Raw genomic sequence first — 19193 nt, forward strand, 5'->3', positions numbered from 1 at the left:
CCCCTGCTGCTAGGAACCTAGAGCGTTAAAGGCAGCGCTTGTCTTTAAACACTAACTCTGGAACCGCAGCTAAACTCCCAAAAACTGCTCCATATTCTCCATATAATGTGAGTTATCCAAAAAACGACACTTTTCAACCATCATCCAGATCATAAAGTCTGTCTTGTTACATCATCGTTGGCTGGTTGCTCCTTTTAAAATATTTTTCTCCAGGAGACGGACCAATTTCTCTTCCCTTCCCTTCTTCTGCCGTACCTGCTCTGTGTTAGGCGTTGTCCTATCCATGGAGTGGTGAGAGAGGGTGATGTTGCAGTGATACAAAGATAGTACATTAATATTCCCCAAGCAGAGCCCACGGAAAGAGAACTGTTAGTTCTCCTACTATCAACCTCCTACAGAAGAGAGATCTGACTGATTGTTTAATCACCAGTGTATATTCAAATGGATAGTAATTAAACGAATGAATGACGGGTCACAGAGTAGTGTTGGCTCAGGTGTGATTCTCTCTTGTGTTAACAATAGGTTATTCAGATGAAGCACATGGTGTTTGCAAGCCACAAAAAACCAACTTAATCCAATTTTCTCATAAGATGATGGTGTAATTGAAAAGCACTACTATAATAGAAAAGTCTTGTGATATCAGACAGAAACTTAAGACATGTATGTACATAACACACAAAAAAGGGGCCAAAATAGTTAACACGTCCATAAGAGAGACTAGATAGGTGCTGTTGAAGTTCAGAGGCAGGAAGTATGGATTCCATATTGGGGTAAGGGTAGGAGAAATCAAAAACTTTCTTCTAGTTCTCTCCTTTCTTAACTTTTCCCCGCTTTAATTTTTTTTTTCCAATTTCAAGAAAATTCTCTATTTCACCATACCTGTTCAAGTCTCACCTCTGTTTTTCCTTTTCTGGCCTGTAGCTCTCTTGGTATCATTTCCCCCTTAATTTAGCAGTGAGTCCATTTCTGGCTCCTTACTTAATTAGCATTCTCCACATTCCCACAGAACGTTTGTAAGATAAATTTGTCTTCAGCAGAAAAAGAAACAGTTGTAGTCCATTGATAATTAAGAAGAAGCTTATTTAATCAAAATTTTCAGATATTAAAAACATAAATCTGAAAATGGAAAATATTCACATATTAAAAATAAATATTTTTCTCAGTTTCTGAACACTTTGAGTCTGAATTCTAACAATTTCATCTTGACATAAGATGAGAGGAAGATGTACTTTTAGAAGTTACTAATTAATCCATTAATCCAAATATAACTTGAGTTTTCTAATCAATTAAAACTAGATTGAGGTTGTGTCTACACAACACTATCAGTTTAGTCAATAGGTTTTTACTTCTAAGATTCAGTCTTATATTCAGACTGGAAGCAGTTATCTACAACTTTAATTATTAACAGCCTTCCTACTTCCTTTAAAAGTTTTTGTATTGTGGAAAAATAGCATTCGCGATAATCTAACTTTTAATCTCATGTTTTTCTTTGAGCCTTTCTGGGTATGTCCAGTCCTCATAGAGTTTGGAGCTGGACTAGACGGTTGAGATCATCTAGTGCAGTCATTTCATTTTATAATGAGCACAGTGGGGCTCAAAAAGACTCAAAGCTTGTACAGGCTTCACTCTTCTTGGGGTTTTCAACCCTGGCTGCGTGTTTGAATCACCTGGGAACACTTTTTTAAAAATGCAGGTATCCAGGCCCCACCACTAGAGATCTGAGTTAAAGTGGTCTACAGTGGGGTCTGGGATGTTGGTATTTTTTTGAAAGCTCCCCAGATGATTCAAATAAGGGGTGAAACTACTGGTTTACGTTGTGCCACCTCACTTAGACTAGATTAGATTGGCTTCAGGGACTATATCTTAATGACCTAAATCTACTAGATGGAGCAGAGGACATGTCCATGGCTGGGTCGTTGAGGATGGGAAAATGAGTTAGACACAGCTCTCTCTGGTAAGTAGATTGCTGCTTATATGAGTGAGGGCTGGTACACAAAAAGCTAAATGACCAAGGCAGGGCTATTAGTAAGTGCTATTGGAAAGATGCAAAAACAAAAATGAGACTATCCAAGGAGACAGATATAATTGGATTGTTTCAGGGTTCTAAGGCTAGATGGACCATTCAGGAAAGCTCTACTAATTTTCTGTCAGAATTCTCTATTCTAGATACAAGTTATATATACTTGTATATATAGCAAGAATAAATCAATATATAATTTTGTGTGTATATATACTATCTGGAATATTTAGTATAATATATATTATATAATACGTGTTATAGTAATAACATATATGTTATCTGGAATATATTTTCCACTCTTTGTCTTGCTTTTTACTCTCTTAATAGTGACTATTGATGAATAGATCTTGATTATCATGGACTAAAATCCATTGTGTGCCATTTCAGAAATCTTAACCTACCATAAGGTTATGAAAATAATTTTCTGTGTTCCCCTCTAAAAGCTTTATCATTCTGTTCACATTTAAATCCACAATCTATTTAGAGCTGATTTGTGATTATGGTGTAGAGAATAAAGATTAACTTGACTGTATGAAGTAGGGAATCAAGATGAACGTTTTTCCATAAGTTGATACAGCACTGTTTATTGAAAAGGCTGTCCATTCTAACTACACAGTAACTTTTTCTGTCATAAGTCAAATGACCGTGTGTGTGTGGATCAGGGCTCTCTATTCTCTTCCATTGATCTCTTTGCCTATCTTTCCTAAAATATCTCACTATCATGATTTCTATAGCTTTATATAATAGGTCTTCTTATCTTAGAGTGAAAGTTCTCCAATAACCTTGTGATTGTTCAAGATTGTCTTAACTTTTCTTTGCATTTCCATTTAAATTTTAAGATCAACATTTCAGTAAACACACACACGCACACAGAAAGCCCTTGTGGGATTTTGATTAAAATTTCGTTGACTCCATAAATCAATTTGGGGGAAAATCAACACCTTCACAATAATGAATCTTCCAACTCGCGAACAAAGTATTTCCCAGCATTTTAAGATTTTATCTAATTCCCTCAAGAAAGTTCTGTAACTTTCAATAGAGATATTTTATACTTCACTTGTTAGAATCACTTGTATTTGATATTTTATTGCTATTATAAGTTACATGGTTTTTAATTTCATTTTCTATTGTTTGATACTGGTACATAGAAATATAATTAATTTTTGTATATTGATCTTGTGTGCAGTGACTTTGCCAAATGCATTCATTAATTCTAAAAGTCTATAAATTATTTTTCAATATTTTACATGCACAATCATATTGTTTGCAAATTATGATGGTATCATTCCTTCCTATCCAATCTTTGTGACTTTTGTTTTCTTTTTCTTACTTTGTTGCACTGGCCTAGTCCTCCAGTTCAGTGTTAAATAGAAATGGGGACAGCAGGACATTCTTGTCTCATTCTTTATCTCTAGGGGAAAAGCTTTCAACAAGTCAACCTTAAATATGATGTTTATTGTTGGCTTTTGAAAATAATCTTCATCAAAATAAGGTTTTGTTTTTGTTTTCCGTGAACTGGTATTGACTCTTATCAAATGATTTTACTCTATTGCGACGGTCATATGATTTCTGAATATTTTCTGTATGTAATATAATCTTTCCAGAGTCTTGCTGGTGTAAAGATAAAACATCTAACCTAATATACATAAGAATGTTTGGAATAGGGGGCTGGCCCCGTAGCCGAGTGGTTAAGCTCATGCGCTCCGCTGCAGGCGGCCCAGTGTTTCGTTGGTTCGAATCCTGGGAGCGGACATGGCACACTGCTCATCAAACCACGCTGAGGCAGCATCCCACATGCCACAACTAGAAGGACCCACAACGAAGAACATACAACTATGTACCAGGGGACTTTGGGGAGAAAAAAGGAAAAAAATAAAATCTTTAAAAAAAAAAAAAGAATGTTTGGAATATGCCGGTTTTATCACCATTTTTGAAGTATATCTAAAATTTTCCTAAAATTTCAGTTCTGATTAAATACACAACCAAGTGTATGTCTCCATTTCGTAGAAGCTTTGAAAAGCTGAGTTCCAGTGTTGGGATTCCAGCTGAGATGTATGTTATTACTTTGTAGGGAAACAGGCTGCTTTAGATCCGTTCATATTGCTGAACCTTCTGCCAAACTCAACTGACAAATATTACACTTACAATGGCTCGTTGACATCTCCTCCCTGCACGGACACCGTTGACTGGATTGTTTTTAAAGATACAGTGAGCATCTCTGAAAGCCAGGTAATCTTGGAAATTCAAACAAATGAAGTCATTTGAAGCAATTTAAAAAGTATCATTTTCTAAGCTTTAGTACAGAATACCTGTTTTAAAGCATTTACTGATGCTTTTGAAGCAGATAGTTAAATGATGTGTTAAATTATCTTCTTTACAGTTGGCTGTTTTCTGTGAAGTTCTTACGATGCAACAGTCTGGTTATGTCATGCTGATGGACTACTTACAAAATAATTTTCGAGAACAACAGTACAAGTTCTCTAGGCAGGTGTTTTCTTCGTATACTGGAAAGGAGGAGATTCATGAAGCAGGTATGTATTGAAATAGAATTTTCCTACAAACCTCACAGATTCAGCATTGTAGGAGGTAATTGTGGTATAATGGAAAATATCCAAGACTTAGATTTCTAAAAATATTTTGATTGTTAGCTTTGTAGCTTTAGGTAAGCTATTTAACTTCTCTGAATTTGTTACCACGTTTATAAAATGGCAATTAAAAATATCTTTTCTTCGCCACATGAATAACCCCATTTTGCAGATGAGAAACGCTGAGATTCAGTAAGGAAAGTGATTTTCTAAAATACAAAGTAATAGATGGCAAAGCTACATACACGCCTCCAACTTTATGGCATCTGCCTGTGCTGAGAGCTATAAGAGAAGAACGAACAAGGGGCCAAGGTGTTCAGAGCTTCTGGTTGAGGCGATCAGAAACCTCCATGGGAGAAGCACATTTTATTTCTGGCTCTAATATTTGGTATTGTCTTCCTTTTTTTATTTGCCCCCATCGGTATACTCTTTACTTGTCAGATCGTTTTTCTTTTTTGCAAGTCCCATAGTCATTTGAAAAGATGGCAGTAGAAGTAGACAGAAAAATCCTTCCTTTGATTCCTTTGCTTTTGCAGTTCTTTTTTTTTTAATTTTGTTTATTTATTTATTTTTATTGAGGTGACATTGGTTTAGTACATGGAGCCAAGTCTTGACTCATGATTTGGGTTTTAAAGTGCGTGTCTTTGTGTTGGCAGCTCCCAGACAAGAGCTACCACTTAGTAGGCATTGAAACCAAAGGCACCGAATTATTAATGAATTGAAAAGGTCTTTTCCCCATCTTCTTTCTTTGGGGAAAAGGCGTTTGTCCTTGTCAGGCCCAGGCGATGGAGAAACGCAGGGGGAAAGTCCCTGGAGTGCCCTCCGTGTCTTTTGAAGCTGACTCAGCAGTCAGAAGCTTTGTCAGTGTCAGAGGACACAATCAGTTGCATCTACTGACTTGTCCTTTTCAGTTAACACTGAGGGTGTCCTGGTTCATGAAAGAAATAGTTGAAGTGGCCTTTGCTTTGGGGACTTAAAACCCTTCCAAGTACATGGTCTTCTTTGATCTCAGCCCTGCAATGAATTTTTGGCCGTGTATAATATTAATTTAATAATCATCTGCTTTTGAAGATTAGGCCTTAAAAGAGCATAGTTCTATTGTTTTAATGTGATATTTGTGAGAATTGTTGATCCTTTAGCAGCAGCAGCAGAAAATAGAGCACAAGACAACAATGATGAATGGCTGCATTTAATGTGACATTAAGTTTCAAATTAAATTGCCCCAAAGTGAGGAAATTTAATTATATTTCTACCAGCCATCCTAAATACTAAAACATCCTGTCTGGTAAATAATAGACAATTGATTAGAAAACAGGAGCAGATTTAACCATCTCCTTTTCTAAAATCCAGATGTCCAAATAACAAATTAAATAAATAAAATTCTTTTTTGACATGGGCTTTCATCAGTTTTATTTTATTAAAACCCTTCAGTGGCTCCCCATTGGTTTTAGAATAAAACTATTTAATGTAGAACATTGTTGTTTTCACAGTTAAGTGATGAAGACTGAAGGTAATAACAACAGTCGTAGCAACCATGTATTGTGTGAACCAGTGTGTTCAACCAGGCATCGAACCATACAATATCTGATTTAAATCTCGCATCACTCTTATAAATTGGCCTCATTTTCCTCATTTCACATTGTAGGATGCTGCTATTAAGTGGCTTGCCCAAGTTCACAGAACTATAAAGGGCTGGAGTCAGTGTTTGAACCAGATCTTCCTGATTCTAAAGCCTTCCAAAGCTCACTCCACTTGGCTTTATGTTTATAAGGGAACATAACTCCTGCCTCTACAACACACTGTCTCCTTTCTACTTTCTTGAGCTGAATTTGAGAATGAGAATTGAATTTATGTTCAGGATTTAATCTTTATTAAATTTAATCTGAAAATAAGTTTTTATTACATGAACATTATAAAAAGTAGAAAATACAGATAAGCACACAAAAGAAAATAAAAATCCCCTATAATGTCACCACTTAGAAATAACCACTATGAGGATTTGGGTGAATGTCCTTCCAGACCTTTCTCTTAAATTAAAGATATATTATTATAGCTCACAAAAATGAGACTCCACTCACCTATATCTGTTTATTGATTTTGTTTTACTCACTGATATAAATAGATCTTTAAAACACCATTCTTAATTTTATGTAGTATTCTATTGAATAGTCATAATGATTTTATTGAACCAATTCCTCAGTTTTGGACATTCAGTTTATGCTTACATATTTTGCTTTTATAAATATCTAACTTCTCATTTTGACCCAGAGAGAAGTAAGAGGTGGCATGAAAATTGTCAGAATTCTCCTCTCAAGAAATGCATTGTAGAAAAATGCATTTTGCTGAATACATTGCAAAAACTCTGTGATATCTGTATATCCACGTCCGCTCCTTGAGGGGAGAGACTAAGTCTTATTCATTTTGCGTTCGTAGCAGGAACTCAGTAAATGTCTGTGAATGAATACATATTTTATCAGATCCTCAATCCTCCGTTTTTGCATTTTTATGTAGAGCTGCCGTTTATTAGGCAGGCAGTTCTTTTTGGCATCATGGAATGGACACTGGCTCTTCTAGAATCACAGAATTTAATAGAACCATCTTACCTTGAAGAAGTTAGTAAAAGCCATCTCTGCGATAGAAATACATGTGAACAATACAAACATAGCTTGAGTGTCCAGTAGGTGAAGTTCAGCTTTCTCCCATGGCTTCAAGCCCCAGATGCTTTCCCCCTGCCCCCTTAGCCCACAGCAAGCCTCTCCCACTAGGAAGCAGGGGCCTCTTGAAGCGCAGCAGAAAAAAGCTTGGGGTTTAAAGTCCAATAGACTTTTGGTTTCAAGCCCCAGCACTAATACTTATTAGGTACGTAAAAATTCTCAAGTTACTTAATTTCTCTAAGCCTCAGTTTCTTCACCTATAAAATGAAAGTTAAAAATGGTCACCTTGGGGCCAGCCTGGTGGCACAGCAGTTAAGTTCAGTGCTCCGTTTTGGTGGCCTGGGGTTTGCTGGTTCTGATCCCAGGCACAGACCTACACACCATTCATCAAGCTGTGCTGTGGCAGGCGTCTCACATATAAAATAGAGGAAGATAGGCACAGATGTTAGCTCCGGGCCAATCTTCCTCAGCAAAAAAAAAAAAAAAAGATTGTTAGCTCAGGGCTAATCTTCCTCAAAAAGAAATAGAAAAAATGGTCAGCTTGTAGGGTTATAGTGAGGTTTAAATGAGCTAAAGTTTTCAAAGCAGTACAGTTCCTTGAACATAGTGTGCTCCAGAGTTATAGCTACTATTGTTGTAATGTGTGTGAGAGAGTGTGTGTGTATATACTCATTATCTTATTATTATATTATCATTATGTATTATATTGTGTATATCCATGATATTGTGTATATCATGGAGAGAGGGAGAGGGAGAGAGAGAGAGAGAGAGAGGGGCAAGCTATCCCAACAAGTATGGGGTATTATTCAAGATTTCCACGTTTAAGGCTTTGTTTGTTGTATAGAACTATAAACACACTTCAAATCTCATTTGCTAGCATTTTAATATTTTTAATGCAAACTTTTTAAAAAACAGTAAAATATAGAATGTTTCAAGGCAGGGAAGCATGAAAGGGGTGTCTTTATAGCATAATGTTGCACTTGAGCTATGAGAAATTTTCTGTAATTTCCTAAAAAATGTCACGATGAATTATACATCAGTAGACTCACCTCCTTGAAGGTCTGTAGTTGTCAATAGCATTCATTGAGGTGACAGGTACGTTCACACTATGCTTTAACTGTATACAGAAAAGTGACATGAAGATTGTTTACTTCTTAGGAGATTATATATTACAAGTTGAATGGTTGACAGAGTTACTGTGTGTCCCTAGAGAAGATTGACTGAATTAGGTAGAATTTGAGATTTGTTTTGACTGTTTATCTAAAATGAATGATGTAATCATTAAGAACCACAAAACAATGAGATCATTTCTAGTTATTATTTTTAACATTTGTGGCAATGTTTAGTTTTGTTAAGATCTGCTGCTCCCTCTGGGCAACTCACACCCTTAATATTGGTTGTTTTCTGAGTCTGTAAATCTTCAAGCTCCTCTCACAGTAGTTGTCAAAGTACCTATCTCGGGTTTTTTTTTCTTTTTTGGTGAGGAAGATTTGCTCTGAGCTAACATCTATTGCTTATCTTCCTCTTTTTTTTCTTGAGGAAGATTAGCTCTGAGCTAACATCTGTGCCAGTCTTCCTCTCTCTGTTTTGTATGTGCGTCGCTGCCACAGCATAGCTTGACAAGTGGTGTAGGTCCACACCTGGGATCCAAACCTGTGAACCTGGGCCACCAACGTGAAGCATGCTGGACTTAACCACTATGCCATGGGTCTGGCCCCTCTCAGTAGCTTTTAAGTGAGGCTCATAAACCTCAAACAAGGATGTGGTGGCTTTATCAGTGTGCATTCACAAAGTACTTTTGTCATGGGCTGTGCTAAATACCAAACTTGAAGTCAGTGGGAAATAACTGGATAAAACCTAGTGACATCTTAGGTAATTAGGCTATTTTTCTTTGCTACTCCCGAAGAGTTACCACTCTTGTCTTTTCACCTCAGTGTCTTTTTCATGGTGAAAAGACATTTTTACTCATAATCCATGGAGCTAAGACTGGACCTTCCCCTCAGGGCACCTGCCCTTCTTCCAGGGTGGGCACAAAGAACAGCAAAGGCAGAAGGGGACTCGTATCTCCCCTTGGCCATCTGCATCAGCTTTCACGATGAGCTGAGAGACTTGTCGCAGCGCGGAGTCGTCATGTTCTCCTCATTTGTACTTCTCCTTCATTTATTTTTTCTTTTCTCTTTCCACCTTTTTTTCTTTTTCTTCGTGACACTCAATGCTTTGCTTATCTGTTGGTACTTGCTCTGCAAGTCGTGCATGCCTACGTATGACGGATTCACTTTGGTGTAAATTCACCGAAGTAATGAGAAGATAAATGACTTGGTGTCAGCTGAAAGTTTGTGAAGCTCTTACAACTTTTAGTGGGAAAAACATGTAATTTTGAAAAGCACAACCCGCTTTGGGCTAAATGGCAGATTTTTTACAAGTTGATTTTGCATTCCTCTGTAAATGGACCCATTATATTTCATAGCTTAGTAAGTTGAAGGATCAGAGGCTATCATAGGAATGAGCTTCCTAAAGGCAGGGACAGCACCATCTTATTTGTATGTCAAGAGTGCCTGGGACCAAGTGAATGAGATTTGAATGTTAATAAGTTTTTAAGTAAGAACGTTTATTGCTCCCTGTTAAAGGAGACCACGTTCTCCTTCTTTAGATGTGAGGGTCCTTTGCATTTGTACTGAAGCTCTTACTTGTATTCCACGTGACTTGACATGAACCCAGGTTTGTCAGAGGCTGGCTCCTAGCCAAGGGCTTGCCGGAACCAGATTCTCCTTCTTGGCCAGCGTTCCTTAAAGAATCATGAACTGTAACCTAGATCACATGTAGCTTGTGGAAAGGAAGTGGGATGTGTGAGTCAGTCCTGAAGAAGGAAATGGGACCTCAGCACAGTTCTGAACTCCCCATAATCAAGGAAATTATATTTTTTTACTATTTTTTATTTTATTTTTATTATATTATTTTTATTTTTAAAAATGTGGACTGCTTCACAAATTTGCATGTCATCTTTGTCCAGGGGCCATGCTAATCTTCTCTGTATCATTCCAACTTTAGTATATGTGCAGCGGAAGCGAGCACTGTTAATATTTTTATTATATCACTTGGTGGTTTGTATATGTTGATCTAGAAAACCCTTTTTGACTTTCAATCCAGTTAATGTGCTTTATAGAGTATATGTCCTTCCAATAGCATAATTAAACCAATTTCAATAAGTAATATAAGGAAAACCTGAAAAATTTAGCGCAAGTTAATAACTTATTTCATGGTCATCACCCAGCTTTATGTGTGGATACCAAGTAGTGTATATGGAATTAACTAGGTTGTTATTTAAAAGATCCAGTCCTACCTTTATAGAAAGGTGATGATTTGGCAAGATGGCAGACTACATACAGAAGTGCAGGCTGTTCTCTTGAATATACTCTAAAGTATTATATCTTTTTTCCATAAAATCCCTGTATTTCAACATCTAAAACATAAAATTTAGCTTCGGCTTTATAGTGTATTACTGTTATTGATTATGAATAAACAATAGGAGTGTTTTTAAAATAAACTTAAAATTTAACTATAAACTATTAAACAAATTACCAGTAAACTCCTACAGATTTATAAAGAAGAAAGAAAAGGAATGAAAACCTGATGGCAAGGAAATGCAACTTTCTTTTTAGAGTCCTACTTTATATTAATGCTGATTCTTAAGATTTGAAGTATCTGCTGATTTCTACTATAAAGGCAAGATAAATATAGACATCCTACCAAAGTAGTTTGTGCTATTTAAGTAGTAGTGCTTTGGGTATTGTGCAGCTAATAATTTATATTTTTCTCGAGATTTTTATGCTTTGTGGGCATGCATAAAACTTTAATGCATTTTAAGATAGTTTCATCTTTGGGGAAGAGAATAGTTCACGTTAAAACATTCCGACTCTCTAAAAAGTGGGATTGATTTTTGGAGGACAGAATCTGCAAGTGATATTGTTCAGAATTGCTTTCAACCTCCTAAAAATGGACTTGGGAATTAAGAAGCAAAGCCGAGACAAGCCTGTTCCTCCAATGACAGTGCTTATTGAGTAGCTCGCTTTTAAGATGATTTGATAGTCTTCTGCCATCTGGTGGACACTAACAGAAGTGTCACTAGATAGAGTAACGATGACGAAGTCTAGACCTAAATTAGAATACATTTTCTTATTCTGAATTCATGTTTTTGACAATGAAAGAATTGCCTCTTGTTCCCAAAGGAAAACCTTATTTTAAATTCTCAATAAACAAAAATAACATCATAGTTTTTACAGTGAAAGCCTCTCTCTAATTCATATAAAGTTGTAGATGCATTTCTTTATGTAAAGTATATATAGTTATATTTTTCTGAATCATTCATATACCATTGCTAGCACAGCATAAATGTGCTCAAATTGCTAATACTAAATACTGTATGTAAAATTTGTTTCAATTTATGAGACCAGTTGTTAGTTTTGGGTGCCCTCCTGTGTTCATGAGATAAACTGCAGACTACTATAGACAAAAGGCTTTTTGGTCACATTCTGATGCTGTTAAGCCATATTTGCATAGAGTCCTTGAAATACTTTTTGTAGCAGTGACGATTGATTCCCCTGAGTCAACTGTATGTTCTCAGCCAGTGGCTTTGTAACTTCAAGTGTCCCCTGAAAGCAAAGCCTGGCTTCTGTGAGCATGTTAATTAATCTTTAGCCTTAGAGACCTTTCTCTTGCCCTCTTTTGCAAATCTATCTGACCTATGAAGAAATTGTACTTATTACTTTGCTTCATTAGCACAATATCATATAATTTTATAATTTTTATTCTCGCAATTAGTCCAAACTATCTCATTATGAATGTATCTCAGAAAGTATCATAGGACTCTTTCTGATGGGAGTAAATTTTTGGCATGATTCCCAGCATGGGCTTGAATTCGTTTGAAGATGTCCCTGAAGTATTTTCAAGGATTTTTTCAGATGAGACAAACAGATCTTCTAATTCCCTGAAATTAATTGCTTAGTCTATTTAAGATGCCAAAGTGGGATTTTTTGTCAGCAGGTCTGAAAAATACTGAGATAGACTGTCTTCTATAATTGAATTCTCCTCGTCCTGAGCTAAACATGTTTTTCAGGTACCAAACAAGAGAAATAAAAACACCGTAAATTTGAAGATATCTTTTGTTCTTTATTTCTAAAAATGAATTCATATGCCAGATATATTCAAGACAATGTTCTGGGCAATATGGAAATAAAAAGCTGTAGTCCTTATGTTTGTAATCTACTAGAGAAGTTAAGACTCGTTCAGAAAAAAATAATACAAGAACATGCAATTAATGCATTAATAGTGATAAAACAAGACAGGCAAGTGAAACTGACGCTGATCGCTTCAGCAGAGATCACAGCGTGTGTAACAGAGGAGACAGCATTTGACCAAGACCTTTCCTGAATTGGGAAGGTAGGACTTGAACAGATAGAGACAGGAGGGAAGGAAGAAGTATTTCAGATACAGGCAATGGCATAAACAAAAGCTCCCCAGTGGGAAAATGTAACTTTTTATCTTCTATTGAAATAAAATACAACAAAAATTTTCATAGAATAAGTTTTACTTGTTAAAATCCTCGAGGCTGACAGTTGTATTAATAACAGTACTTTTTTTTTTCCTCTCTGAAGTTTGTAGTTCAGAACCAGAAAACGTTCAAGCTGACCCAGAGAATTATACCAGCCTTCTTGTCACATGGGAGAGGCCTCGAGTAGTTTATGATACCATGATTGAGAAGTTTGCGGTTCTGTATCAGCAGTTAGAGGGGGAAGACCAAACCAAGCGTGAATTTTTGACAGATGGCTATCAAGACTTGGTAACTATGAGATCGATTGTTTCATGTATTGATAAGATTGTAGATTAATTTTCAAGGTAAGAATTCACACGATTGTGTATTGTTAGACTTTGCGTGAAGCCCTCCAGTGGAGAGGAAGGGAAGCAGAAACCATACTATGCTAAACTTACAGGGAATTACACTAGTTTCTTATTTGTGTTTTGGATTCCAGGGAGACCATGACTTTGCCACGCAGCATGTAGAGCAGACGCTTAGAGGAGACGTAGGAACTGGAGATCATCCAGTGTAGCCTCTCCTTGTAAAGGGACTCAAAGAACAGTTAAACACCTTGACTGTGAGCTTACAGTTATGGAAAGCATTGGGCCTGGAATCTCAGTGCTCAAATACTGTCATGCATTGTTTCCCCCATGATACTATACCAGCTCAAGAAAAATAGAGTAGGGGACTTGAAAGTGTTTTCTTTGCCTCAAATTTCCAAGTAACAGATGTGAAATCAATTGAGTCAGAACTTTCGGGACATGAAGCAGGTAATCCTTAGGAAAGAATCCACTCTCTTCCTCCCCACCCATACACGTGAATTAAAGAAAATAAAGTACGGATTCCTTCTGTGACATGAGCATCTCATTATTAAACTTTGCCTTGGTAGAGAAGTGTTGGCCATAGATTGGGTGAAGTTGAGAAAACTCCGTGTGAGTGTGGCTTAATGAAGACCCCACTGCAGGTCAAAGACACTGAACTCTGCACTCAGACAGCTGGAGGCCTACAAGCCCTAGGAACTTGCATTTAAACAAAAACTGTCCTTGTTATCATGGTGTTGAATATCATCTGGGCAAAAGAGAGAAAATTCTTAGCAACTTTTTAATTCACTTGTCTAGAACAGAGACTCTGTGAACTGGGAAAGTTGTGGAATTTATGAGAATATACTATTTTTCATTTCATAATGATGTGAAGATGATAATTCTATTACTATCTGGCTTATATATTGTTAAGATAAAGAGATACATTGGTTTCTCATTGTGTTTTTCACATTTTGCTCCTTGCAAATGCCATATGTTTGTCTAAAATATAAATTTGCAGTTTTGAGAACTCATTTATGAATTTGATGAATTGAAGTTAAAAGTGAAACTTTCTAAAACTAAATCTAGTGTTTTTTATGTTTTTTCATCTTTTTTGTTTTTTTTGGTGACGAAGATTGGCCCTGAGCTAACATCTGTGGCAGTCTTCCTCCATTTTGTATGTGGGATGCCACCACAGCATGGCTTGATGAGTGGTGTACAGGTCTGCACCCAGGATCAGGGCCTGCGAACCCCAGGCTTCTGAAGTGGAGCATGTGAACTCAACCACTATGCCACTGGACCAGCCCCTAAATCTGATTTTTTGAAAGCCAATCCTATGTGTTTAATTGTCCAAAATATTAATTTTCAGTTTTGAGTACTCATTTATGAATTTGATGAATTCAAGTTAAAAATTAAACTTTCTAAAACTGAGCAAATAAATGTCTAGTTTTTCAGTATCTTCCAAATTTACAAATATCATAAGTTCAACTTAACAGCGTCTCATAAACAACTTCTTAGGTTAATAAAATATAAATGTTTTCATTGACAAATGAGAAAAAGCTTTCTGAGGACAGATATCTGGTATGTTAGTACTCCTATGAGAATAACACGTTTGTATAATGTCTTTCTTTTAGGGTGCTATTCTCAATAATTTACTACCCAATATGAGTTATGTTCTTCAAATAGTCGCCATATGCACTAATGGCTTATATGGAAAATACAGCGACCAGCTGATTGTTGACATGCCTTCCGATGACCCTGGTAAGTGCTCCCCTGATATGGCTTTGTATTACTAAATAAAATGAGGCTAGTTTAATTACTAGGTGCATTGGTGCTATCACTCTGACTTTATGTTCTACTGGCTAAAAGGCAAAATCATTTTGTTTTTAGCTTGGATCATCAGGTAATCTTGTGATGCATGGAACCCATTTTTCATTCAGCCGATCTGGTGCAGGACAATAAGTAACTTTATTCTTAATATTGAAGTTTTCTATTTGTAAAATCAGAATGGTAAAACCTATTGTCATGTCTGTAATGGTCATCAAATGAAAATAGCTATCTAAATGTTAAGACTTTTATTTTGGATAATGGAGAGTTGGTTTCATTTGTGTTTATTTCTTTTTTCAGCCCCAAAAGCATTTTGTAGTAAGTATATCCATGATCCTAGAATCATGAGAGGTGCTTAGAAATAACTATACAAAGCATCTCAACAGTTTATCTTAGATATTTTTATCCACTTTTTATGATTTGGTGATGGGGCGGGGGAGTGCTTTCCTCTTACTTGATTTGCCAGTACTGTTTCACAAAAGTAAAACAAAAAAGTTGTTTCTAACTGTATTTTATTTGCATGCATCTTCTCTAAGTATTATGGGAAAATCTTTTGATCTCAAAGCATATGCAATAATTGAATGAAATGTTGACCATCATTATTTAACAATTTGCAAATTTATATAATTAAAATCTTCCTTTTGTTGGTAAAAGCAATTTTAAGGTAATAGAATGGATTATATATGTATTTATTTGTATATGTATATATATACACACACACACCATGCATATACATACTCATAAATATATGCAAACATACATACATAAATGTAAATATTCTTTGGTCATCCCTGTCATTAAGCTACTCACTGAAGTTTTTACAAGTTTTTAATGGAAACGAATGATTACAAAGTATATTAATTATAGCATATTCCAGTTTTACTTATGGAAGGAAAACTGAGGTGCATTGATTTGCCTTTGTGGTCTATGTGCCCTAGGAAGGACTTTAATCTGCTATGAGCTTGTTCACTGATTACCTCATCCTAGTTTTTCTCACTAGTTGAATTTTTAAGTTAAAGAATATATGTCAGAGCATTAACTGTTACATTGTGTATCCTTCCAAACCACAGGGTACAAAACTTGCTAAGATATTTCTCAAGTTAAAACATTGATGACTGATGAATATGACTACTATCATGATGGCAATATCATTATTTAATAATTTTTCTTATGACCTGCCTCATGGCCTAGGTATAACCATCTTTCCTATTGCTTTTATTTAGCATTGTTTTTCAAAATCAGGTTATTTTTAAATGGAATGTGAGCTCTAAGTCTTATTGGAAGGTGAGTATCAAATTAACTGAACATAGTTTCAACTATACCATATCATGCTCCTCCATTGAATGTCATCTTTCACCAAAGTTCCCCATATTGATTCACCAGGAAATGACATCTTTACCAGTGCAACATTGACCATGTTGGCCAACCTCATAAGTGAATCGATGAAATATGGCATGTAATAATCTCCTCTGATCCCATTGTGTATTTTAGGATAGGAATTATATTGAATACATTCACTTAATTTTACTATCTTGGTTTAATTATGCCAACCTAATTTCTGTACATAAAACTATTTCCCAGGAGTTTGCAAACAATAATTACTTTTAGCTATTTATGTTGTGCTTTTTTTACTCTATCCACTATGCCAAAATTTTAAACCTTCTGAATTTGTTTTTGCGAAGCTTATTGCATATGGAAAAACAGATCAAATGTCTATTTTCTGCAGAAGTGATTTCTGAGTGATCCTTTTAGACTGAATCTATATTGGCACAAAGTACAACATTCTTGTATCACTTGTTGCACTTTCACATTTGTACAAAATAATAAATATTATAACTTAATTTCTATTTATTCAAAGGATCAGGACACTGTTGAACTAATGAGAGGCTAGTTTGGAAGCACCATTTAATCGCCATGGATGTCTCAGTCCCTTAAAGCATTTTGTACAGTAATGATGTTTTAGTAAAATATGGTATTTGATTTGATGTTTCACTCTAATATTTCTCTTAAAAGGCAAGGGTTAACAACTTAGATAGAGTATTCCTTAATTATTCCTACCAAAAGTTCTTCATCAAAAGCCAATTTCCCCAAAGTTTGGGGTCTTCCTATTTTTTGTAAAGAAAATATTAGTTCTCTTAGAACTCATTCTTTCTGATCTGAAAGGCTGTAATGGCATTTCAATCCGTATATTTTCAACTCATTATTGAAATTACATTATCTTAAATATTGTTCCTGTGAGAGATATATATATGTTACAGTGAAAGTCTTGACAGCAGTGCTGTCTTGTGGTTTAGCATGATGGTGCCTATGAGATTTGTGAATTTTACGATTTATGTGGTTAATATAAATATAAGTGGCTATGGAGTTTGCTGCTCATTTCATAGTTTTTATTAGTACCATTTCATCCTGTCAATCATGTTGTTTCATGACCTTAGTAATGTTATTATTTTGGGTCAGCTGTTTTCTAAATACTGCATTGTTTATTGCTTTTGTTAAAAAGAAATGAAGGAGGTAATTGTAATTGCCCTCATTCTTTCAGTCATAGATTTCAATTATTCTAATCAATATTTGTGAAGAAAAAACTCAATCTTCCAAATTGTGTATTTAACTTTGGCTGATTTAATGCTTGTGCATTTTAATTATACTTGTTGTGTGCAATACCATAAACCACTGTCCATTAAATCTAATTATAAATTGCTATTTTAAAATCAATGCATAAATTCATATTCAGAAACAATTTAAATTTGTCAAGGAAACCTTTTTAATGTTAAACAGAAATGTATATTCTTTTAAAATACTTTGTAGAAAATATTTATGAATAAATAATTCATAAATATATTTATTTCATTGTAACTAAAATAATTGTGTTCATTTCTCTTCTATAATATAGAGCTAATTATTATACAGTTATAGAGGACATTATTAAGTACAAGTTCTAGGTTCATGATAATTTTATGTGTTAAGTTTAAATGCCTGGTGAACTAGATCAACACATTTTCCTGTTATTGTGTGCTTTTCAGTTGTGTAACATTTGTGTTTGTTAAATCACTGTACATCTGTCCTTACTCTGCCTGCACCATCCTGTACTGTGGGTGTTGTTATATGATGATATTCAAAATCACAGTTTGAAGAGTCTTCACTCTGCATTGCTTCTACCTTTAGCACTGTGGAATTTGGCTTACCTTCTAACAATTAAATAAGCCTTGCTTGCCAACCTACATCAGTGTTGCCTTTTTGTGTTATGGAATATTAATGTGTTACTAACATGCTCTTTTAGAAAATCTAACATTACATGTGCCCCAAAACAAAACCAGGATGAGCCAATACCTTTTATTCAGTTATCATACAAATATGAATTTTAAGTGCTCACTCAAAAAAAGGATATTCACAGTCTTCACTATCCGTCTTTTTGTAACCTTCATAGAGTCTGTTTTGATGAACTGTAAAGATTCCGTAAACCAGTATAATGTTTGAACTATTTCATTATATCAGCCTGAGTCAGACGAGTAGCTACTAAAACATCAGTTGTTTGTGAGGAAACAGCAGCCCGAAGGGTACCCAATTGTGAGACCTTATGCCAATCACCAGAGCTAGACCTTAGGTGCTGTGAACTCTCAGACCCAAAAGTATGCTTCAGAATCTCCAGGAAGATAGAAACAATCTTCCACAAATATTTTATTTCAAAATTGTTCCCAAGAAGCTCAGCAAAAGATTTCTAGATTGTTTGGCGGGGGATGGGGCCGAAGTGTTTCTGGGCAACCCCAGAATTTCAGTCAATTCAAATGATCTGAGTCTAATAGGAAACCAGAAGGAAGATCATTCCAAATGGGTTTATATTTACCAATATGAAGACACCCACACTTGGGGTCTTCACCCATGAGAGTGCCATGAAACCGAAAGGGTCTCCAAGGGCTGCTTGGGCCCGTACGTTCTGCTCCTAGGGCCTAAAGGGAGCTCAAAGAAAACTTCTTACTTCCTATTGCAGTAAACAGCAAAGCCAGTTATAGCAGAACTCGCCAATACTCCTCAGGGGATATGATTGGGTAAAATCATGTATTTTAACTTATTAGGAACCGTAATCCATGTAGTTAATTTATACTCTTGTAAAAGGATAAAAATAAATCAAATGCAATACACACAGAATATTGAAAGGAAAGGAAATCAGTCCTCAACGTGATAATTATATATACCCCATATCTACCATGACAATTAGTAAGAAAATTACTTTTGCCCATT

General features: G+C 35.5%; 1 protein-coding gene and 1 non-coding gene across 5 annotated transcripts in view; one reads left to right on the forward strand and one right to left on the reverse strand.

Annotated features, from left to right (window-relative positions):
- The window catches only part of PTPRZ1 (protein tyrosine phosphatase receptor type Z1), a 177209-nt gene that overhangs the window by 106880 nt on the left and 51136 nt on the right, over positions 1–19193 (forward strand). For all 4 annotated transcript variants that reach the window (XM_023639562.2, XM_005609331.4, XM_023639561.2 and 1 more), the window contains exons 7-10: positions 4092–4249; positions 4401–4551; positions 12911–13095; positions 14765–14891. In XM_023639562.2, the coding sequence (XP_023495330.2) occupies positions 4092–4249; positions 4401–4551; positions 12911–13095; positions 14765–14891 (621 nt within the window). The remainder of the gene's footprint in view (positions 1–4091; positions 4250–4400; positions 4552–12910; positions 13096–14764; positions 14892–19193) is intronic.
- LOC111773330 (U6 spliceosomal RNA) lies at positions 10225–10331 on the reverse strand. Its single transcript, XR_002807714.2, has one exon. It is a non-coding gene; the product is annotated as a U6 spliceosomal RNA (small nuclear RNA).

This window comes from Equus caballus, chromosome 4, assembly GCF_041296265.1.
Source record: "Equus caballus isolate H_3958 breed thoroughbred chromosome 4, TB-T2T, whole genome shotgun sequence".
Lineage (NCBI taxonomy): Eukaryota > Metazoa > Chordata > Mammalia > Perissodactyla > Equidae > Equus > Equus caballus.